The 22898-nt window shown below is 41.1% G+C and overlaps 3 protein-coding genes across 5 annotated transcripts; 2 read left to right on the top strand and 1 right to left on the bottom strand.

The window, feature by feature from the left end:
• The first annotated feature begins 5815 nt into the window (after nt 1–5815).
• On the top strand, nt 5816–8415 carry msx3 (muscle segment homeobox 3). The gene is made up of 2 exons (XM_030441486.1): nt 5816–6421; nt 6684–8415. The coding sequence occupies exons 1-2, from the start codon at nt 6070–6072 to the stop codon at nt 7088–7090; spliced, it is 759 nt and encodes a 252-aa protein (XP_030297346.1). The 5' UTR covers nt 5816–6069; the 3' UTR covers nt 7091–8415.
• A 335-nt stretch (nt 8416–8750) lies between these two features.
• Nucleotides 8751–11845, bottom strand: znf511 (zinc finger protein 511). Its single transcript, XM_030441477.1, has 6 exons — nt 11575–11845; nt 11392–11465; nt 10233–10434; nt 9949–10073; nt 9258–9533; nt 8751–8930 (listed from the first exon to the last, which is right to left on the bottom strand). The coding sequence occupies exons 1-6, from the start codon at nt 11752–11754 to the stop codon at nt 8858–8860; spliced, it is 930 nt and encodes a 309-aa protein (XP_030297337.1). The 5' UTR covers nt 11755–11845; the 3' UTR covers nt 8751–8857.
• Nucleotides 11804–22833, top strand: adam8a (ADAM metallopeptidase domain 8a). Of its 3 annotated transcripts, none has more exons than XM_030441398.1 (25): nt 11804–11940; nt 13185–13300; nt 13402–13475; nt 13595–13673; nt 14643–14719; nt 15088–15319; nt 15918–16001; nt 16150–16218; nt 16789–16958; nt 17045–17126; nt 17216–17358; nt 17473–17650; nt 17742–17831; nt 18002–18197; nt 18294–18375; nt 18472–18652; nt 18988–19074; nt 19159–19243; nt 19604–19715; nt 19837–20035; nt 20736–20783; nt 20895–20951; nt 21071–21121; nt 21576–21656; nt 21963–22833. In XM_030441398.1, exons 1-25 carry the CDS (start codon nt 11850–11852, stop codon nt 22005–22007), a joined length of 2709 nt encoding a protein of 902 aa, XP_030297258.1. In that variant the 5' UTR covers nt 11804–11849; the 3' UTR covers nt 22008–22833. The 3 variants fall into 3 exon arrangements, with proteins under 3 accessions (XP_030297258.1, XP_030297257.1, XP_030297259.1); XM_030441397.1 differs by having other exon boundaries at nt 11896–12019; XM_030441399.1 differs by lacking the exon at nt 11804–11940 and adding an exon at nt 12820–13084.
• The last annotated feature ends 65 nt before the right edge of the window (nt 22834–22898 follow it).

Raw genomic sequence — 22898 nt, forward strand, 5'->3', positions numbered from 1 at the left:
ACCACATCTGAAAACACAACTAAAAAGCGGGGAGGAAAGTGTGTGTGCGCTGCGGAGAGGGGCAGGATGTGATGAGCGTTCGAATGGGGTAACGGTGCGCAATCATTCGGGCATGCACTTGTACACTTGACAGAAGTACCATTCTAAGAATGAGAAGAGAAAGCTTGAGAGGGAGGTCCAAACACACTGTGTCAAAAGGTGTTGGGTAGGAGGAATTACCTTAAGTGGCCTTAAGTCTCTCTTGGTAAAGCGTCTCGTTTTACTCTCCGACACCCTCAGAAATATTCTCGGAAGATATCCGAGTCTCCTTACCACCTGAGGCAGGTTGGAAGAAGGAGAAAATTAAGTACGTTACACGCTCAGCAGGTCATATCTGACCTTTGTCCCAGTCGACAGGTTAGACCTGATTCTGAGTGGGCCCAGAGAGAGCAGAAGCTCACATATCACAATGTGCTGACGGTGGGAATGATGAAACAACTAATCAAAGCTGACGTGTTGTTGCAGTTCCCTTCAAGCTCAGATCAGATAAGGAGAAACATCACTGGGAGGACCTCAGGCCTTCCACATCCTCTTTGGCATGATTGGCATGACTGGGCCTGAGTGAAACAGAGCTGGAGCCAAGTGAGCCTGTATGCTTGACTTTATTATTCCAGCAGTTAATGTTACACCCGTGTAAATCATGTCAATTTACGGTGTGATTGTGGCAAGCATGGTGCCATCCACAAGTGAAGATTGTTGCTTGGTGAGTGGGTTCAACTAAACAAATTGTCAACATCTCAATTCATCTCATGGAAGGTGTTATGGTAGAATTAGCCGTAGCTTTGGTCGTTTTGATTCTGCCATGTGACCTGATAAGTATGGGATTATCTGGCACGTGACCCGATCATCATGCAATGGCATGAAGCTACCTAGTCACAGAAAAGTTAATATTCATCAATGATAATGATAATGATATGCAAACTTCTCAGAGGTTCTGAAGTTTTAAATTTAGACTTTTGGAAAAAGGTCACGTGACTGATATCCCAGAGATTTTTTTGTAGATGAAATGAGGTGAAGACAGGGTAGTTTTTATTCTTTTTAACCATAATATGTTATTAACGTTCAAGATATGTTGGAATATTTACAATTGAGACTCTGGGTATGACTGGACACAAATTTATTTTATATTCTTGCAAGGCTTAACTTGTTACTTGTGTTTCAAGACGCGAGACCAATTCAAGAACAAGAGCAAAGCTGACTGGGTCCCTTCACTGCATGAAATGGACCAAATCACAAATATGATACTTGTGTGTACAGCAATCAGCACTTTATTCTGTCTTTTTAAGAGAAGTCATACAGTGTGATTTATTGTAAATGCCAGCAAGGAAAGAAAAGTTTGTGATCTCAAATCCATTGACGTCTTGACATGCCAATGTTGGCAGGTCCACTCAGACACAGGATAATGTTCTGTTATGCTTCACCAGGCAGGCCTCTCGTCTCTTTTAAAGACGATACACTTTCACCACAAAGTTCCCCGCTGTGTGTTTCATAAATGTTTATCCCACATCACTCCGGCCCCCTCCCCAAAGTTTGCTTAGGATAGCTGTAAGCCCTGCCAATTCTCATGAAAGAGGAATATTTAAAAAATGAAATATATAAAGCCTGCTTCAACATGTTCAGTTCAAAAGCAGAACTCTTTTGGAAACCACAATTACCTCCTTAAACTATCCCCCACTCTGGCAAGCCAGCAGGGTTCAGAGAGGTGTTTGAATTTGTGTGTGTGTGTGTGTGTGTGTGTGTGTGTGTGTGTGTGTGCGTACAGTTCACTCAGGCTGATAACAGTTGAAGCAGATCAGGTTGTGAGTGAAACTAGAATAATAAACAGAAGAATACGGTACGAATATTTTTCCAGAACCTGAACAGAACACTCAGGATGAGTTGATTGGGGTTTATTTCCATTATGAGGATAAAAGAGAATCTATATAATGGTGAATATCCTCAAATGAAGAAGCTGTCTCGCTTGATAATGAACAGACTTGTATTGATTTCTTGATTTATTTTGTATTACCACTAGAGGGGGCACGCATCAGTCCATTCATTCCAAAATCCTAAACCTGTCACAATGGCTAAAGGCTACAGCGCTACAGCACATGAGGATGCAGTGGCCAGTAGCGTCTCTAAATTATGCTACATTTTCTTTTTTTGCCCATGGCAGAAATACTGTCATCAGCATTGGAGAAGTAAGCAGGTGTTTTGGATTAAGATCAGCGGAATTTGAAACAATCGCGGCCCACAGAGTCTTTTAACCATCCAACCTGACCAGCTCGACCGCCCCAGGGAGGAAGAGAGTTGGGATAAGAGTCATGCTAATCCAACTTGGTCTAAGGCTGCTCCTGGATAATGTCCGGTCGTAGGAAAAGGAAGTCGACAAATGGGACTCATGCTAACCAAAAAATGTGAGATCAGCGACTGTTGTGCCCACATTTTTGTCAGAGACCTGTCTCCACCTCAACAAACCAGATCAAGCTGTGGCACTTGATAGGCGGACTGTGATCCACTGCAGCAGGACGAAAAGAGGTGGACTCTGTGTTTCTAGCATTGATGCTTGATGCTCACACACAGTCTAAGTGGATGGACAGTATAACCCACATGTCAAACTTTTGATGTGAGGTTGCTGGCCACATTATCATCACCATCATATTGCAGCTTTCTACCCTTATCCTATGCATATAAATATAACAAATACAGCAAAAACTAATTTAATTCCCATCAGTCATAGCTGTACTTTCAGTTAATTGCTAGAATTTTTTAGCACGCTAATAATCAAACAATACAATAAAGGTAAGCTCCGGGCTGTCCATATTTAAAGCAATAGATCAATAAATTACATGCACGAATGATAAATTGACTGGTACAGGTATGAATGTTTCCTTCTAAGCTTTGGAGGGATTCCTCCTCCAAAAATCACGTCTCTGTTTTTATTTTAGAGCCAAATAAATGGAAGTAAGTAAACCTTATTTATAAAAGCACATTTATAACAGTTCACACTGACCAACGTGCCGTTCATAGTGCAGTCAATAGGTAAAAATTAAAGTAAAAATAACAATGTTAAATAAAAGATATATAAAACACAGACAACCACATATTAACAAAGATAGTAGTGCAGAGGTGAGATAGATTAATGGGGAGAGAATGTCTCTAAATGTCTCTGGTATTGGCCAAGCCCCACATAAATGCATGTTGGTGGCTGTATGAAAACTTTCTGGCATCTCAAAAAAGCTACAATTTGCCAATTATCTATCTGTTTCCACTATATATCCAAATATATTGAATCAATACACAGAGAGAAATGACAAGGATACTTTTGTTAAACAAAAAAAAAACTGCAGTACAGCTACTGAGCTATAGATAGATATTCATTTCTCAAACCAAAATACTCATTGTTGACTTTACTGGCATGTGCGTGCAACTGAGGGAGAAGCAGGAAATATGATTTACTTATTCATTATAAAACAATGGAGGAGAAACAAAACATTACAGACAGCCCTACATCCCTTTTCAAACACGAGGAGAGTGAGAGTGGTAATATTCACAGTAAGTAGAGGAGAATGTAATGTTGTTGGGCACTAAATTACAGTCATTGAAAGCTTGTATGGTTACCCAGCGATCTATCACTGTCACACAGAGAGGGAGAGGGGGAGAGAGAGCAGACAGGCGCCAGGCGCAGAAGGATCAAAGCAGAAATGTACCTCGGGGAGAGAAACTGTTAACTCCATTTAACCAATTGTCCTGCAGACATAAAGTCAGTGTGCTGCTGCAGGCCCGACAACAGTTCCCATATGAGGGAAAAATCCTCACATATTGGGTTTCACTGAAAATGATTTGACTTGATTTGAAGAGCTGCAAAACAAGACCAAATTGGTTGGCCTCTTCAATGGGCCTCTGCAGCATTAGTTGTGGTTTTAGTGTCTCTCAAAGGGATTACACACAATGAACACAATAGGTTGAAGTATGGGCAATACACAGCCATAGATAATTAAATTACAGGACACAAAGATGGAAATTTATAGTGATAATAACTCTTGAGAGTATAAAAAGTACTGTAAATCACAGCCTAGATTGCCCTACTGCTTTAATGAAATATGGAGATAAACTGCAGCTAACATATTCTCAAGCACAGCTCTTAAGATGAGGCCCAACAACGAGGAGTAGCAGGGCACCATAGTTTTGGCAACATAACGAAAAAAAATGTTATGTGTAAACCTTTATTTATCTGGGGAAGTTGAAGTTGTTATTTGGGTCAATTTTTGTTTTGTGAAACCTGCATTACTTGGTTTTTTTTTGGGCCACTTGGGGGCAGCAGAACAAGATGTAAACACAACATTGACATATTATCACTATGTTGATATGGCAAATAAACGAGCTGCTAACTTTGGAAGACACAAGATAGAATTCGAATTCACAGGAGTAATTTTATATACCTGATGGCCACATTCACGCTCCTTTTAGCTCTGTTTTGGGCTCCTCCACCAACTTCTGAGGGTTAGAAGTGATTCTCTAGCTGCTAAATGCTCCTCTGTGTTCCTCAGATAGTTGTTAACTTTGACTGTCAAACATTTGGTGCTGAGCAGGTATGGGACAGCGGGTTTTTAGAGATTTAAAGCAACATTATGTAAGGTTATTTTACTTCAGAATAATAGTTTGAAAATCATTTTAATGCTACACTGACAAATAATAGGGTGAATGGTTTCTCTTTCAGCCCCAATCACATTTATTTGCACTATGTAACTTGGGTGGGCGCGATGGGATCAGTGAATCTGGATCATATTCAATGGAGAAAATGTTTTCTGGCTTTCTCTATGATGTCCCCTGGCTGCTCTGTGAGTTTCCTGACTGCTAACTGTAGCTGCTGTTAGCTAGCTCATCTGTAATTGCAAGTTATAATACTATTACGGAAACCTGGGCTTTGTACTTGCGATGGTGGTGTTGGGACTGCGGAGGCACTACATCACACTAAATACCAATTCCTACCTAATGTTGCTTTAAAAAAGGTTGCTGGGAGCAGCTACAATCCTCTGAATAGCTGATGAGAACTTCAGAACTGGGCGACAATTCTGAGTTCTTCACATAAGCAACATCTCTCACGTCACAGTTATGTAATATAGTAAATGTAAAAATATTGATTAGTGCAATATAGTGCAATAAAATATTGATTTGTGCAGCTTTAGTTAAAGTAATCTATTCAAGTATAGAGTTTGTGTGGTGAGATATTTTCTAGACATTTTCCAGTCCATGTCATAACAACAATAACCAAATCCTGTGTTTGCTAAATTGATATGAGAGAAAACAGGAAAACAAATTGTCAAACTTTTAAAAGAAATTTCAAATATTATTAATATCAAACAAAATCATTAAGCTATCAGGTAATATTTCGAATTAGCAAATACGTTTTTGCACTGAATTTGACATTTTTTAATCATTTCTGCTGTGGTGGGCATTATCCTGTAGATGTTTGAGTAGCACCTTTCAAGAGCAGAGAGTGCTTCACAACAGCAATAATTCATAACACACATGTAGACATAAATCTCAATTAAAGCAGAAATAAAAGAGAAAATAAATTAAACTGTAGACAAATTAAACTTGATGCCAGTGCACCAGTGCTGTGCACAAAGGTGGTGCTGATGTGATGGCTGATGTAGGAGCCCACAGCTGGAGAAGGCCATTTGGGGAGGGGGGGTTTTTCACCCTGGAGTCTCAGAAGTCCGCGCTCCGCCCCTGTTCGGAGGTTTACATCTGTCAAGGCACCACAGGAGCATGAAATGGACCACAACACTGTAATTACAAGCCTGGCCTATCAGAAACCGTTTCAACCGAGTCACGTGGAGTCATCGGGCGACTGATAGGCAGGCGGCAAGATGAGAGAGATACTCGTGCCACTTGACTGAGGGAGAGGCGAGTCCGTGCGTAAAAACTCAAGTGTACCACGCAGCTGCGCAACACCGGAGGAAGCTGGCTAATGACACAGATTCCCTTAAGTGAAAACACTGCCACAAAAACAGCAACGGAGAGAGCAGCGGGAAAATTGGTTGTATGGCACCTCAGTCGTGCGTAATGAATCCTGCGCAGGGATCACCGCCCTCGGCCGCGCCGGGGGAGACCTCTCCAGAGGACCGAGCCGCTGGTGGCATGGGAACTGACGAGCTGGACCTGTCATCTGTCAGAAGATGTAAAACTAAAAGCCTAGATCTACCTTTCAGTGTGGAATCCCTCATATCGGACAGGACGCCGGACAGAAGCCTTCACTCGCCAGCTGGTTCAGTCCGGGTGGAGGAGACGGAGTGTGCGTCACCGAGGGGACTTTATCGGTTCAAACAGGAGGCGGTGGAGCTCAGTGACAAGGAGGCGAGCCCCTGGAGTCAGACTCCCTGCGCATCCCCTCCAAGTGAGTTCAGGACACTCTTTCTTACTTTACTCTGATAAATATGCGCTATTTTCAGTGCAGTGAAGACCTGATCCAGGATTCTCCAGAGAATCAAAAAAATTGTACAGTGAATGTAAAAACTATTCTGTTTGATATTTGTTTACGATCAGGCTTCACTTTTCCTCGTGCATGGTGGAAATATCAAATCGAAATCCACCGCGTTAGTTCATATCGATCACATATTCTCCATCCTAATGATATGACTTTGTAAATCTATTTCCAGGACTCCCCAGCCCGCCCCCCTGCAATCTACGGAAACACAAGAACAACAGGAAACCCAGAACTCCCTTCACAACCTCGCAGCTGCTTTCTCTGGAGAGGAAGTTCCGTCAGAAACAGTACCTCTCCATCGCGGAGAGAGCGGAGTTCTCCAACTCCCTCAGCCTCACAGAGACCCAGGTCAAGATCTGGTTTCAGAACCGCAGGGCCAAGGCCAAGAGACTGCAGGAGGCCGAGCTGGAGAAGCTCAAGCTGGCCGCGAAGCCGCTGCTGCCGGCCTTCGCCTTCCCCTTCCCCCTGAGCGCACCCATGGGCGCACCGTCCCTGTACGGGGCCCTGAACGGACCGCGGCCTGCCCTACCTGTCCCGGGACTATTCAGTGGACCATATGGGATGTACTACTTGTCCTAACCTGCACTAACTTTGAACTGCATCGTTGGGACAGTTGCCTTAAAAAAAAAAAAAAATGCCTTCATACAGCAAATAACCAGCACTGCAAAAAATGTCCATCCTGTGAGTCAAAATGTCAGAAATCTTATATTCAATCTAATCCATGATGTTATCCGCTACAGAGGAACATCCACTGGTGTGAAAATATTTGTAGAACATGCCTTCATTTTAAAACGGTCAGGGAAGTGTAAACAGACGCAGTTTTGTCATTTTTCACAAGTTTTTAAACGAATATGACTTTCGGTATTAATGAAACATAAAAGATTTCCTTTTACGGTCACTGATTTGTTAACATGGTCAATTTTGCAGTGTAGGTCTCTTCGGTAAAACCTTTTTTCTTTATTAATGACTGACTCTCAGTGAGCTCATTTGTCGGATTACAGTTTTCGATTTTCTGTTGCAATAGAAACTGCAATCTAATGTCGCAAGGGAAGATGACAATTATCATTATTACTGAAAAGGTCTGCAGCTTTTGAGTTGAAGCAACAGCTGTGGGTGACTCACTCAAGTGTCCTTGTGAAATGTTTATTTCCATTCCCGAGGCCTCTGAACAGTTCTCACTTTATAAGAACAGATTAAATGTTATAGAAAACAGTGAAAAACACGAGTGTCAATCGCCCACATTCAAACACACACCATAATATTAGCTGAATTACTTTAATTGATTCATCTCAGACTAAGACTTCATAATGTGGCTGGCAGTCGCCTCCTGTTTTAAGCTGAAGGTGGAAGAAATACATTACAAACAGGTCTGATTGTGATATTTTACCTTAAATGATAATCAGAAGCTAAAGAGGCAGCACAAAGTGGGTCTCCATCTGCGATAGATTGTGAGGAAAATGCTGATAAGTGCCTTTTGGTTGTAGGTGTAATAAAATAAAGTGTCTTCACAAGTTTCTTCTCGAGGTGAATTAACTGTTACAACATTATCACACAGTTCTGTTTCTTTCTAACTTCTAAATAATTTTCACAAGATTAAAAAATATAAACAAATTCTAAAATAATCCTGATTTCCTATTGTCATTTAAAAATTTAATTATCATTTTTTTTCACGTTACCTCAAAAGGAGAACCTTTTTGCACACGTGTTCATAGAGCTCTTAAAAGTCCGAGTCCACAGCTTCATCAGTCAGTGTAAATAAAAGTCATCAACTATTTTTGCAAACTCTCCAAATGCTCAGCATGACCGACAGACTCACGTCGGTCATTATTGTACAGTGTATTTTATATCTGATGGGTGGAAAGGTGTTTTATACAGTTATTAAAAATCTATTGTGTAAGTTCTGACATTTTCCTTGTTTTTCTTTGCACAAATCCTCTGCATCCAGTCATTTCAACACCGCCTCCAGCTGCACTGCATCATTCTTTTTAAAGTAAAAAAAACACATGCATTTGCTTTTAGTTTTTTTTTTGAAAGCCAAACTTTCCATCAGTATAACACTGTTCATCAGAATCCCACTTGGTGCATTCTGTCATTTTCATTTGGAAACTGTTATAAAAATAAAGTTTATTATAAGGAAAGACCTTAACTGTCACACTTCAGTCTTCTGACAGGCTGAAAGTGAAATGAGATGGGAGTCATGTAACAGAAATAAACCTCACAGAACACTTTTTTTTTTTTTTTTTTTTTGCAAAAACATTTTATTTCAAGTTAAGGAGAAATGTGACAGTAGACATGTTACAAGAAGGTTTGACATCTTAAAAGACAGAAGGCTCAACTCTGGTTGTTTCATTTCCTCCTGCCCCGCCGACCTCTGAAGCCTCGGACGGAGCCGTGACCAAAGCACACGGTTGCAGGGACCCTGAGAGGGAACACATTGTTGTTTTGTATCCCAGATTGTTTAACATTCAAATTACAATTGTATAAAAAATTCTTACGATATTACATATATATTAATTATATAACAGCACATATATGGTATAAAGAAGCCTCCCTACAGTTTGTTTAAGCCAAATTTGACTGCTTAATTGCACAAGTTTTACCTTAAATAAATTAAAATGTGGCTGAAAATTTGCACTAAAAACATCTAATAAATGGGACAACATGGCCTCTCTGAGTGCAGCAGTACTGAGCTAAAAACAGCCTGAAAACATCCAGTGGTTTGCAGCAGACTTCTTTAAAAACTAACCTGTATGAGTAACGTGGTTTTGGTGGCTCTGTGCCTGTATTCCCTGCACTGTGAGCCGCAGCAGAAAGGCCTGCGTGCTCTTCGGCAGAGGCGGACTCTGCCATGCGAGCGGCTTCGTCGTCTCTGGACACATGCGTCTCCATGGATTCCCCGCGCTCGGGTTGGTCGGACAGCACATCGCACATAACCTCACACACACCCTCAGACTCACACACATCGTCCACTACCTCCATGGCTGCGTCTTTGTGCTGGAGCTGCCTCTTCGTCTCGCGGGTTCTGTTAAAAAAAAAGATATGATGTCAAAGAATCAGTATTTCATATTTAGGGAAAATTTGTGTTGGGTCAGAAAAATTAAACACAAAAAAAGCATTTAATACAATTCACACGGTAGTTGAGTTTTTGTAGGAAAGTTCACAGAGTTACACAAGGGTTTCGATAAAAAGGCCAAGAGAATGTGTCACTCTATAACTTGACTTATCATGTTATGTTAGCAAAAGAATATAAATAATCGCACGGAAATAGAAATATTGCTTCAACTTCACAAAAAATGCCTTTTTGTGAGACTGGTTCAGCCCAGGAGAGTCCATGTTTCGTTGACCTGGAGTCTCCTGGGCTCACCTTGCACTGACTAATAGTTTAACTGACCTTTTGCTGCCACCTAGTGGAAAAGATGTTGTAAGTGCCGTCTTACCCTCTGTCCTTCTTGGTTTTGTCAAATCTGAAGTCTGGGGGATACTTGTGAAGTCTTATTAGATGGTCCTTCCTTTGTTTACTTGTCCTGAACTTCTGGCCACAGCCCTCCACCAAACACTGGTACTGAAAAATGTTTTAAAGCCTTAGTGTTCAACTTCAAAGCACGTTTAGAAATACTTCACTTTACATGCAGCTTCTGCCTCGTACCTTAAGGAGGTATCAAACAATAAAAATGCCACGAGAAAGAACACAAGCTCAGGGGATGTCCTTTCAGTAACGTACCATATCTTGCCTCTGGGCGAGGATATTGAAGAGAGAGTCGTGCCACTCCTGAATGTGAATGTCCAGGAGCCGTGCGCTTGGCAGCGAGCGGCGGCAGGAGCAGCACACGTGTCTGTGCAGGGAGTTGTAGTGGTGCTCGTACTCCTCCAAAGTGCTGAAGACCGCGCTGCAGCCAGAGATGTGACAGGCAAACTCTGACACACTAAGAAAAGAGGAGAAAGGTGGTATAGGTAAAATAAAAAAAATAAAAAACTATTTCTATCAGGATATGCGGATGTCACAACTGTGTATGTTTGTCTAGCACAGGGGTCACCAACACGGTGCCCGCGAGCACCAGGTAGCCCCCAAGGACCACATGAGTAGCCCTCAGGCCTGTTCTAAAAATGAAAATTTAATATTGATATATTGTTAAGTCATTGTTGATCATTATTGTGAGAAATCATTAACGTGATCAGTGTCTTCACATAGATGATTATCATTAATCATATATAACTAAAGGCAAACTGAGCAAATTTGTTTTTTCAGAAGAGTGTATCAAACTGGTAGCCCTTCGTATGACTCAGTACCCACGAAGTAGCTCTCAGTTTCAAAAAGGTTGGTGACCCCTGGTCTAGCACAATCCCACTGAAGTTTGATATTAGAAAATAATATAAGAGTTTCATGTAGAAAACACAGAGTTGTCAACCCAATCAAACAATATAATGGTCAGTAAAAGTGAGTTATGACATACACAACAGAAAAATGTACTGACAGAAAATGGTATCAAAAGCATACCCAAAAATTAGTCACACCCAAAATGATTCAGTTGGTTTTATACAAGTCATATCATAACAAAATATTCTATCCATCTACCTCAATAGTAGCAATGCGATGGTAACTTTTGAGAGATGACTTAATTTTAATGTCCAGGAGCTTGTGGTATTTTGTCTTCGATTGTTTTACTGAGTTAGCTAATCACTTGTCATTTACATTACTTGAATGATATTTTCATTGTATTTGAGTTTTAGGCGTTTGTTCGTTTGTTGGTGTGTACCTTAATGTTCTTTGCTTGTCTTTGCTTGGTCACAGTGATGGAGTTTCAGTGTGTTGCCTGTTAGCGAACTAAAAAAAACAAGCCACTATATAGGCTGAAACTGAGGCTTTAATCTGATCTCCATACCTGAGTGTTGTCTTGTCGTCTGCCTCTGAGATGTAAAGGTCTTGCAGGTACATGTGTCTGTGAATGTCTCCATCCTGTAAACAGCATTGACAAGATGGGTTAGCTAATGCTTATTTTTGGCGGATGTTATCCAAGAGCTTCGACCGGATGAGCGATGTTCAGTCGGTTCAGTAGCTGTGTTACCTCAAACAGCTGGTGGTCCTTGTGCAGGTGGATGAGCTGTGGGGTGTAGTTGAACGGGTTTCCCTCGTCAGCCTCACGCTGTCTCAGTTCGTGCGTGTCTCCTGACGGACAGTCTTCATCACAGCTTTTTAATAACACCTGTCCCCCTGCAAGAAGTCGGGCCAGTTCTGGCTGCAGCATCTTGTTCGCGCGTTTTCATACTCTGTAAACTGTTACCGAAACAATGAACGCCGCGTTTTGTGCATGTTCTGTTTTTGGTTTGTTGATGTCGCGGAATGACGACGTCACATAAGGTTTTTTTGGCGGTTGTAAAAGAACAAAATGGCGCGTTGTCGCCCCCAGCTGGCGAGATTCGGCATGGAAAAGGTTAGCAGACCTCAACTCCAGGCAGCCACAACAAAGCCCATGTTTAGATATCAGTGGGCCGTGTCTGATTTGTCACAGGGTAAGGTTTTACAACAGTCTGTTATTGTGTTAGCTGACAAAGGCTAGATCACCTGCTGGAAAACTGCCCCCCGGCAGAAACCCGAGGGCCCCGGCAATGGAAATTAGTGCCTGGTAATTTGGTTAAATTTGTTTAGTTTTATGTTAAGGCTACTCCTCCTCTGCAAATTATGGTCTTGGACCCGTGACAGGAGGTCACAGCGTTAAGTATTTGTTCCTGTTGTTTGTTCTGTTTTAGTTTTGAGTGTCATATGTAAAATACTATTTAAAGCCTGTGAACCGCTGTGTTCCGCTGCGCAACAACCATTTAGGTTAGGCAGCCTTTATTACTTTACCACTCGCACTTCATAAAACGAACACGTGCTAAGTTATATTTAAAAACTCAACCTACAATTTATGTTCACTGGCAAACGCTCCCTCAGGAATAATCTTTTTTTTTTTTTTTTTTTTATCAAACATCTGAGCGACTCTAGAGCTCCGCCATTATACCAAAAGATGGCGACAAAGGCCACCATGGGGATCTGTTGCGTGTGCTGTCAGTTTGAGTAGAGGGTACTGGGTACTTAACACACACAAAATAATAATAATTATCAGAAGAACTTTCCTAATTATTAACTTAAAAATGTGTGTTTTACGAGTCATACACAGTAACAAAGAACGTCTCTAAATGTCTTATAGAAATAAAAGAAGTCTAAAGTAATCCCACAGTGTCATTACAATTTGTGACAGTCATAACGATGAAGGGGAAACCCAGGACAGAGCCGACCCTCCTTTCCCAGTAATCTGCTAAATAAGCCAACATTGTGTCTCTCTCAGCACCTCGGACAATAAGATTCATTTCTTAAAGCACCACGTTGAACTTTTTTTTTAAAGGCTCCGGTTGTGACTCATGAGGTCTCTCTGCCTCAAATGGAGATTGTCAGGATATTACACAGCGGAGAGGGGCGGAGAGCTGGATATCTTCTCTTTTTCTCACAGACTGCCGAGCACACAATGAAACAGTCCGTCCGGTAGAGCAACATGAACTATTCTGGATGTTTTATATGGATTTTCCTCTTCTCATGGGGTGCGAATTCTGTTGTTTTTTTTTCTCTCTCTCTTTTACTTTTTTCTTTGTATTTCATTTGATTTCTTTTGGTCTCATAAAATATCCCTGAAACTTGCAGGAGCAGCTGCGGACAGTGTGAGGACTCTACCTCATGTGATGAAGTACCAAACAGTGATACCTCAGAAGCTGAAGGATTCATCTCTCAGTGGTGATGATGATGCTGCTACACACCAGGTAACACACTCTACTGTGTTATTTTATCAGTTTATTTAAAAACATCAATGATTAAAAACACAGTTAATTTTTTCTCTGTGTGTGTGTGTGTTTGTGCACAGACGTACCCTGATGTACTCCAGTATTCTTTGACGATTGCAGACCAAAACTACACTCTGTACCTGGAAAAGAACAAGTGAGAAAACTTACATTGTTCCCTTAGATTCTGGTAGATTTCTACCCATGTTGTACTTTCTTTCTTGATTTGTCAATATTATTGAAAATAAAAAATAAAAAAACATCCTTTTTTTTCAGAGATCTTATTGGGAACAGTTTTTCTGTGACACACTATTCTGACCAGGGCGCCCAAGTCACAACTACACCAGATTATGGGGTATGTAGCTTTGCATTGTTCATTACTATTTCACTAACATCAACATAAGCCCTGTATTTATGATCAACTTGAATTAAAATGTGGTTAAATTTTACTTAGCTGAGTCTGTAAGAATCATAAGTTTAATGCAGATGATTTAGGTGCATCTTTATTTATTTTTGTTTATATATATATATATATATATTTTTTTTATAATGTAATATACTCTTCCATTTCATTTAACTTCATTGATTCTTTTCAAGTCACTGAGTAAAAAGGAAATAAGGGTGGCTCAGAAGTCTGAAACCAGGCTGCTATATATGATCAAAGATTCATCTTATTATCCAGGCTTGAATGCATAAAGTACTGGATATCCTGTGCCACCTACTCACCTGGTGTGTGTGCTTTAGTCACATCTGATTTCTTCTTTTGTGGTTTTGTAAAACAATGTTATCATCAATCTAAAATGTATGTCACAGCTCTGAACTGTAGCGGGGTTTCTAACATGCAGATATTGCATCTAGAAGTTTGATCTTAAATTTCTGAGCTGCACTTATGGGTACAGTATTTATACTTGTAGCAATATTTTTAAAGGCTGCCGGCACAAATAACAGAACATTAAATTCATGTTTAAGTAAATGCCTTAGATAAGAATCGTTTCCATCAGCAACATCTATGTAAGTCCTGTTAAGGACATTGTATGCAATACATACCAGCATATTCCTTATTTCAGAATATCACATTTCCAAATAAACCTAAGTTTCTCAACGACAAACTTCCTCTTTATGAGAGATGCATCATCTCACACTGCATGATTGAGTCTTAGGTGGAAGAGGAAACGACATATAAGGTCAACATTGTCATTTCATCTGACCATGACACATACAGTACACAATATCTTCTGCAAATTAGACAGCAATGCTTAAGAAAAAGAAGTGTGTTGAAATTTATCCTTTTGAGTCTTTGAAAAAATAATGCATGTCTTCTCAGGTTCACTGTTACTACCATGGGCACGTTGTGGGAGTGGAGGACTCCTCTGCCAGTGTTGGACTGTGCTCAGGAATCAAGTGAGTAATACTGGATGAACATTTTTTCATCCTGTATTTCTAATTACTAAAAGATGATTGTTTTTCTAAGTAGAGTGCTAAATGTAATTAAATCCATGATGACTTGAGACTGTGTTCCAATCCAAAGAGAGCTTCAGTCCCTCAGCATCCATTTGCTTCATCACGAAGACCATTAAGACTAAATGTACTGTAACCCAATCAACAAAAGCCGTAGAAACTTCTCTGTTCAAAGCCACCCCCTGCCTGCTATAAATACATTTCTGTTACGATAGATGTATTTATTATCTATCTGTTGGTGATTTAGATATGTTGAAGATTTAGTAAGGAAAAAAAAAAAAACACCCTGAAGTTCCTGTTTTGCACTACAGGGGGTTTGTGCGCCTGCAGGACCAAATGTACCTTATCGAACCCATGGCCGGCACAGAGGCGGGACAGCACGACAACAAACAGAGCTCTGAAGCTCACAGTGACGAGGGTCTTCACGCTGTTTACAACTACAAACACCTGAGGAGGAAGAGAAGCTCCTGTTCCCATGGAAACACAACCACTTTCTATGATCATGGAGCTCGTCCGTCTGGTCTGTTCCAGCTCAGCAGTCTGGTAAAGACACACAGTGTGGACACATTTAGATACACACCGGGGTTTGGAGCCTACAGCTGAGATCTGAGATCTAGTATTTTGTTAGTCATTCTTACATTTGATGATTCTAAGCTAAAAGCAAAAGTGGTATGGAGTGAAATACTACAATTTTTTGAGTGGTTTATGTCATTTTGGACGATAAAGTGTATGTATATTGATATATCAGCCCAAATATCGGTATTCCGTTCAGTACCACTAATTAAGATAAAACAAAGGGAATTTACAGAAGGGAACATGGTTACAAAAGCACAAAAGACGAAAAAGAAGAAAAAGAAATATACGGTAACAGATAATTAGTTAATATTGTTGGAAGTTATGACTGGATGTGATTACTGGATCTATTTGAATTCACCCTGACTTTATTTGCTGACTTATAAACTTCATGTTGATGCAGGATTGTATTAATTCTTCTTTTGCCTTTATAACATTGTTTTGAAAGGTGCCATTAAATAGTTTATAATATACAACTTGCCAAACCATATATGTGTGCAGCCACTATATGTGTGCACACACACTGCACCTGTTGTTGTTGATGTCTTCCTCCTTCTGTCTTCTTCAGAAAAGCAGAGCTCAGACCAAAGAACGCACAGGGTTAGGAAAACCCAGGACAGTGGAGCTGGTCGTGGTGGTCGACAACACAGAGGTTTGATTCCTTATTTTCCTCTCTCTGACTCAGTCTGTTATTGTAGTTGTAGTCTTTTAACGATAATGATGTTGACACACAGACTGATTGTATTTTATCTGAAATGCTGTTGTTTGTATTACTAATTGATGTAATCATTTCTTTTTAGTATAAAAAGTATGGCAGTAAGAAGATAATAGAGGGCAGAGTGCTTGAAATAGCAAACCATGTGGACAAGGTATGTTTGTTTCTCTGAAATCTGCCAATTAAGATTATTCAGCCTTGTTAAAAAGAAAACTATCTCCTGATCTTGAGGGGGGGGGGAACAGCCAGGACTATAAAATAAGGGCATTATGAAGTTAAAATGAGTGTAAAAGCTAATTTTGTGTAATTTATGTAATTTCTCCTTCTGGACCAAAAGTATTCTGTGTATTTTTGCCAGTGATTTAGCGTTTCTTCATTGCCAGCTGATAAGACTTCCACTTTTCTCACAATGCAGTGCAGCCACGTGTAAGAAATCTGTCCTGATACTATTTGTTCTTTCCTGACTGGAATCTGACCAATAAAATGAAGGAAAAGTTCTCTCGCTGTGAAAATCTAACTTTAACTGTGAATATTCACACCAAAGCTGAAGATTTTCACACATATCACACAATCCTCTTTGCATACTCTGAAAGAGAAGAGCCATCATGAATGCACCATCAGACAGCTCTAGAACCAACAGTGGTTTACCAGTGCAGCAGATAGACCTACTTTTAGGGGAATTTTTTCCCTTTCCAGTTTGTGCTAACATGCTGCTCTGTTTCAGCTGTATCGCCCTCTGGGTGTTCGCGTGATGCTGGTTGGTCTGGACATCTGGTCGTACAGAGATCAGATAGAGGTCAACAGTAACCCTGAGGTCACCCTAGGCAGGTTCCTCGAGTGGCGTCAACGTAGCTTGCTGCCAAGGACCAAACATGACAATGCGCAGTTTATCACGTAAGACTTACTAAAAAGACAATGCCAAGATGATGTGTTGAGCTGTAAATGCAGGTGTCTGAACGTTTTTCCTCTTCTTCATTCAGAGGTGTGGATTTTGAGGGTTCCACTGTTGGCTTAGCCAACACCAATGCAATGTGCACCTCCAACTCTGGAGCTGTCAATGAGGTAAATGTGCTTTTTTTGTTTAATAAATGCAAAGTTTCAGTGTTTCTAAAATGGAAACAGTTTTTTTACTCTACTTCACTTTTTTCCAGGACCACAACAATAACGCGATTGGAGTGGCCTCAACTATTGCACACGAGATGGGTCACAACCTGGGCTTGTCCCATGACACTGAAAACTGTGTCTGTGGCTCCTTGACAACCAAAAGAGGCTGCATCATGTCTGAGAGTGTTGGGTAAGCTCACTTTTTAACCTGCACATAAATTCCCCAAAAACATGACTGCTCTTAAACAAAAGTAAAGCTACTAAATACCTTCTTTGTCCTTTTTCTGGGGGTCTCTTTTTGTAGCATGGTGTTCCCAGAGCTGTTCAGCAGCTGCAGTCGGCAGCAGCTCGGCAGGTTCTTGGATGAGGTCAACCCTGCCTGTCTGCTGGATACTCCCTCTACCAATCGTATCTACGGAGGGCCGGTGTGTGGAAATGCTTTCCTGGAGCCTGGAGAGGAGTGTGACTGTGGCACTGTAGAGGTTTGTGCACACAGGGTGTATTAACACAATAACATTTCAGCACACAAAGAAGAGTGGTTTGTAATATTCTGCACCCTGCTGTCATTCATAGGAATGCAAGAATCCCTGCTGTAATGCCACTACCTGCAAACTTAATGCGGGAGCTATGTGTGCAGAGGGAGCGTGCTGCCACAACTGCCAAGTAAGAAATACTCACTATGTCCTCTCTACATGTGTGAAGTAACACTGATGCTAATTGTGTTACCATTCAGCTAGACACTGTCTGACTGCGCCGTCTGGCCGGTTATGTGCGAGTGTATGTATTTCAATCGTCCGTACATCACCATCTGTGATTCTCTACACTCTACACAGCTGAAGGCGACAGGCAGCGTCTGCCGACCGAAGGCAAGAGACTGTGATCTGCCAGAATACTGCACTGGCTTCTCGGCCTCTTGTCCGACTGACGCCTACACCCAAAATGGCCTTCCCTGCAACCGTGGAAAAGGATACTGCTACAATGGACAGTGTCCTTCCCGACAGGAACACTGCAAGAGACTTTGGGGACCAGGTAGAGCACCGGTGGAGGTTTAGATGTGCTTTATATCTGATTCATCAAAAATCTTTAGTCTGCAGCCATTTTGTTTTTTTATTTTGTTCCATTTAGATGCCGAAGTAGCTGCAGATGCTTGTTTCGCCCAGAATGGAAACTGCAGAAAGACACTGTTTAGCCAGAGATGTTCAAGCCGGTATGTAATGAAAAGCCAAAACAGCTCTGTCATAGCCTAATGAACAGTGTGGTGCTGTTGGTTTTGGGATTACTACTTTGTGGTTTCTGGTTACAGAGATCAGTCCTGTGGGACACTTTACTGCTCCGGTGGCTGGGAGTTTCCGGTCACATCCAGGAAGTTCTTCAACAAAGTGGGAAATGGAATTATATGCAATGAAGCAACTATGAAACCCGAAGATAACTACCCTGCAGATCTGGGCAAGGTCCCTACTGGTACCAAGTGTGGCAACAACATGGTAAGAAAACCAGTGTAAAAAGTACCCAAAAGTTATTCTTGAGTAAAAGTAAAGATGTAGTGTGAAAATATTACTTTGCCAAAGTGGCAGTCACCCATAGGAATCGGAATAAGTGTTTCGTTTTTCTTTTTGTTTTCCGATTGCTGAATAAATAAATGATCAAATAAATAGGAGAGCAGAAAAAGGAAATAATGAAGTAAAGTACAAGAACCTAATAACTGTACTTAAGTACAGCACTTCAGTAAATGAGGAAAACTGCCCCTGTTGCTGTTCGCAGTTTGTATCAACAAAACCTCTGTGGCCCCCTGCCTCAATGTCCTCACATTATCTTTCAGGTATGCTACAACCAACGGTGTCAAGACATTAGAAACATAAAAGTGTACGGACCAAACGACTGTTCTGCTAAATGCAACAACAACGGGGTAAGACGTTTGTTAATCTCGCAACATTTTGGAACATTATGAGCCATGACAACATGACATGACTGTGAGTGTGATCTCTGGCAGGTTTGTAACCATGAGAGCAAGTGTCACTGTAACCCCGGCTGGGCGCCGCCTTACTGCGATGTGCTGCAGTCCGAGCTGCCTGAAGGTATGGTATGCTTGTCTTGTGGCACATCTAAGCACCGACAGTCTGCGTATCTGCCTCTGTGTATGCTTGACCTTCTAATGACCATGCTGCCTGTGTCTTCACTGTTTTTCACCAAGATTTAATACTTGAAGTAGATTTCTCATGGACTCGCAAACAATTGTGCTCTGTTCCATTGAGCACAAACAGACACTCATTTAATGGAATTCCCCCATTAGTCTGTACAAATGAAGTAATGACATTACAGTACATTTTGTTTCCGGGGGGTTGGGGGGGGTGACGACATTTGAAGTTACATGCTCATCCTTGAGCAGTAAAAGAGTATTATGGTAATCAATGTGTGGGATTGTGTGTGTTGTACAGAGGGACGTCTGGTGGTCTTTATCGTGTCACTGGTGGTTGGCTTACTTCTGCTGCTAGTCCTGGTTATTGGGAGTTTGATGTGCTGCATGAGAAAAAGGAGACCTACAAAGAGGTAAAGTTGTTCCTTTCCTTCAGTGTTCGTTAAATCGCTCTGTTCATGAAACGATAAACAAAACTGTTTATCTTATCCGCCAGAATCTTAATCTTAGCTTCTGTCTGTATTTTCTTTATAGATGTTTCCAGTCTACCGCAGGACAAACCAACCCATTGTTTCGGTCGAGCAGTACACGAGGCAGCCCTCGTCTTGGGACCACACAGATCAGTCAGCCTATATTTGTGGAGTCTTCAGCCACTCAAGCCTGTAAACCTCTGTCCACTGCTCCTGCCAGACCAAAGACTGCGGCGCTGAAGCCCAGCAGAGCAGCTCCAGAGGTGAGCTTCAGCACCAGAGTGTAGTCATATTATGACATCTTATTGTCTATATTTACATTTGTGGCAACTGTAGTTTGCATCTAATACAATGTCACTGTGTAGATTAGTTTTGGGTAATTAGCCTAAATTTAAAGCTTCAAAAAGTATCCCTGATCCACACGCTGACGACCAATGTGCTCCATGAATGCTATTCAAAATCATAAACAGGCGAACCGCTTGACAATGTTTACATGCACATTAGTTTTCCACTATTGTTTAGATTGTGACAATAAAGGGTGTGGAAAACCGCAAATTCTGTTACGATATTATGAATTAAACCTCCTAATGTAGCATTAGCTGACTGTGACATGTGAGATATGCATATATTATTCATGTTTTAGGAGCAATCTTTGGACATGAAGCACATTTGCAGATTGCAACACGCAGCCTCTCGCCTTTTTACGGTCAGCTTTGCACTTGCGCTTAGTCAACAGTTTGCAGGGCGAGGGAAGAGATGCATGCAGCAAAGAAAGAGGAACGCACCTACTTTAAACATTTTCATTATAAGACTTTGATAATGTTGTCTTTTTCGGAATAAGGGCAAGCAACTCAATATTCTTTGCATGTGATCGAGTCATTATAATTAAGATGCGATAACAGTAAAGATTATTGTTAAAAAAGACAGTTTGCCTTATCTCATCTCTGTTTTTGTCTCTTGCAGCCACCTAAGAAATTCCCAGCTGTGCCTCAGCCATCAAAGATTCAACAGGTAATCTTGTCCCGCGTTGAGTCTTTATTTAGACGTAGCATATTTTTATATCTAGAATGGCAATTTTTATATACTATGGCATAACACCTATTATAAAATGTTTTTCTTTAGTTTGTAAGGCCCTTCATGCAGCCATCAACTGTTCCAAGCAAGCCCATCTACACTGAGGTAAACCTGCATACAGAATTTAACAATATTGCTAATTTCCTTTTAATGACACAAATTGTTTGCTTCGTTAAATTGTGCTTTGTTGTCGTTTTAATGTTATTTTGTCTTGTTGTTTTCAGAATAAGCCCCTACCTCCATCTAGACCTCTGCCACCACTGGCATCAAAACCGGTAAGTCACATTTATTTCTATAATCTTCATTTGTTCCCATTCACACGTTTAAAGTTGAGGTTGGTGAGTTGTTATATTCGCTGAAAATCTCTTAACATCCTGACAGCAGACAGTAAATCATATGCTCTGAGGAAAAAACAAGAAAGTCTAGTGTCTGTTGCAGTCACAGGCCTCTAATAAGCTCATCAATTTTTTTTTTTTTTTTTTTTTTATTGAAATCAGATGAAGCAGCTAACCCAGTTAGCACAAAGCACACTCCCACAACAAAGAGCAGTAACTGCTGAGCTAGGTTGTGGAGAGGAGGCTGTGAAGAGAGGGTCTGAAAGTATCCAATTTTAATTTGGGTACTTTCAGAAGTTAGCTTGCTCTTGTGGTTTCTAGAATCTAACCAAACCCCAGCTGGAACTGTAATTGCCATTGCTTGTGTTGTAAACGTGAACATCTCCTTTCTAAGATCATGAAGCCAAAGCCTCCGATGCCTCCGGTGAAGCCGAAGCCCTCTGCAGTCCTGTCTCCACTGCCACACACTCAGCTGGTACGTATTCAGACGGCATCCAGAGTCAACCAGAGTTTCCATCCTCCAAATCCTGGCAGTTAGCATTCAGGCATTCCTGGTGTCATTCAGGGCATTCAGGTTTATAAAGAAGTCTGTGGTTTTGGACATTGTCCCAACATAGCAGTGTTATGAGCAAGCGGTGGCTCAGAGTTAGTCAGTAAGCACATAAACTTCTCCTGGCCACCACTGAGACAGATAACTTGAGTGTTTGGAGTAAGAATTTATGGGTTGTACTGAGAGAAAGCTTATCAGCATCACGTTTGTTAACAGTGCTTGTTTTTCTAGCTTGCAGGCAGAGCTGCCCTGATGCCCCCCAGCAGGCCCAGATGACGGAGGGAATAATTCAGCTCGGTGTAAACACTGAGATCCTCTGACAGAGGACACTGTTGTGGTGCCACCTAGAAGGACTTGGAAATCCTCTCAGGAGACGCTCGTCTGTCTTAAAGTGGAAACAAGATCCACTGAAGGATCAGCAACAATAAGTGACGGAGCTTTCCTGTCAATTATGGCCTCCTTCAAGATTAGCGCCGTCTGTCTCTTGCTTATGTAAGCCTTCAGTCTGTTGATGAAAACCTGAAGCCATGATTGACAGACTCAACGTCTGTGCTATATAAATGACAAATGGCTGTGCTGCCATGATGATGGTTATTTTCTTCCTGTTTTTCGTTTTATTTAAGGGAATTCTCTCTCTGCCTTGATCCTTGGATATGTGAACACTTTATGCGACAATTGCACTATCAATGCTGTAACCGTTTTACTAACTGTTACTGTTCCCTCACATAGTTTTGGTACTGCTTTTCTAAGAAATAATGTTAAGGGATTTTAAAATGTTGCACCAATGTGGGCACCTTAGAGACTTTTAAATTAAGGATGTAAAGTTCTGACATTTTCTTGAACTTTTTTTTGTACTAACAAAGGTATGCTTGACGTGTGAGACTGAATTATTATTATTTTTGTCTGTGTTGACTTGATACATGTTGATTGTAATTCTTCAAGGGATTTTATACCGCATATTCTATGCAGCAGACGGTCCCTCACTCATGGTGCCTGATGAAGGACTCTGCCTTGGATTTGTCTTGAAAAACTTAATATTTATTGAATTCTTGTTTTCTTCTTGCCTGTAAAACGGAGCTTACAATAAAGAAATAAATCGCCACAAACAATGTCTCAGTCCGCTTTCTCCGCCTCTGGTTACATCCGGAGGCGCCGTGTTGGCATAGT

This window comes from Sparus aurata, chromosome 15 (assembly GCF_900880675.1).
Source record: "Sparus aurata chromosome 15, fSpaAur1.1, whole genome shotgun sequence".
Classification (NCBI taxonomy): Eukaryota; Metazoa; Chordata; class Actinopteri; order Spariformes; family Sparidae; genus Sparus; species Sparus aurata.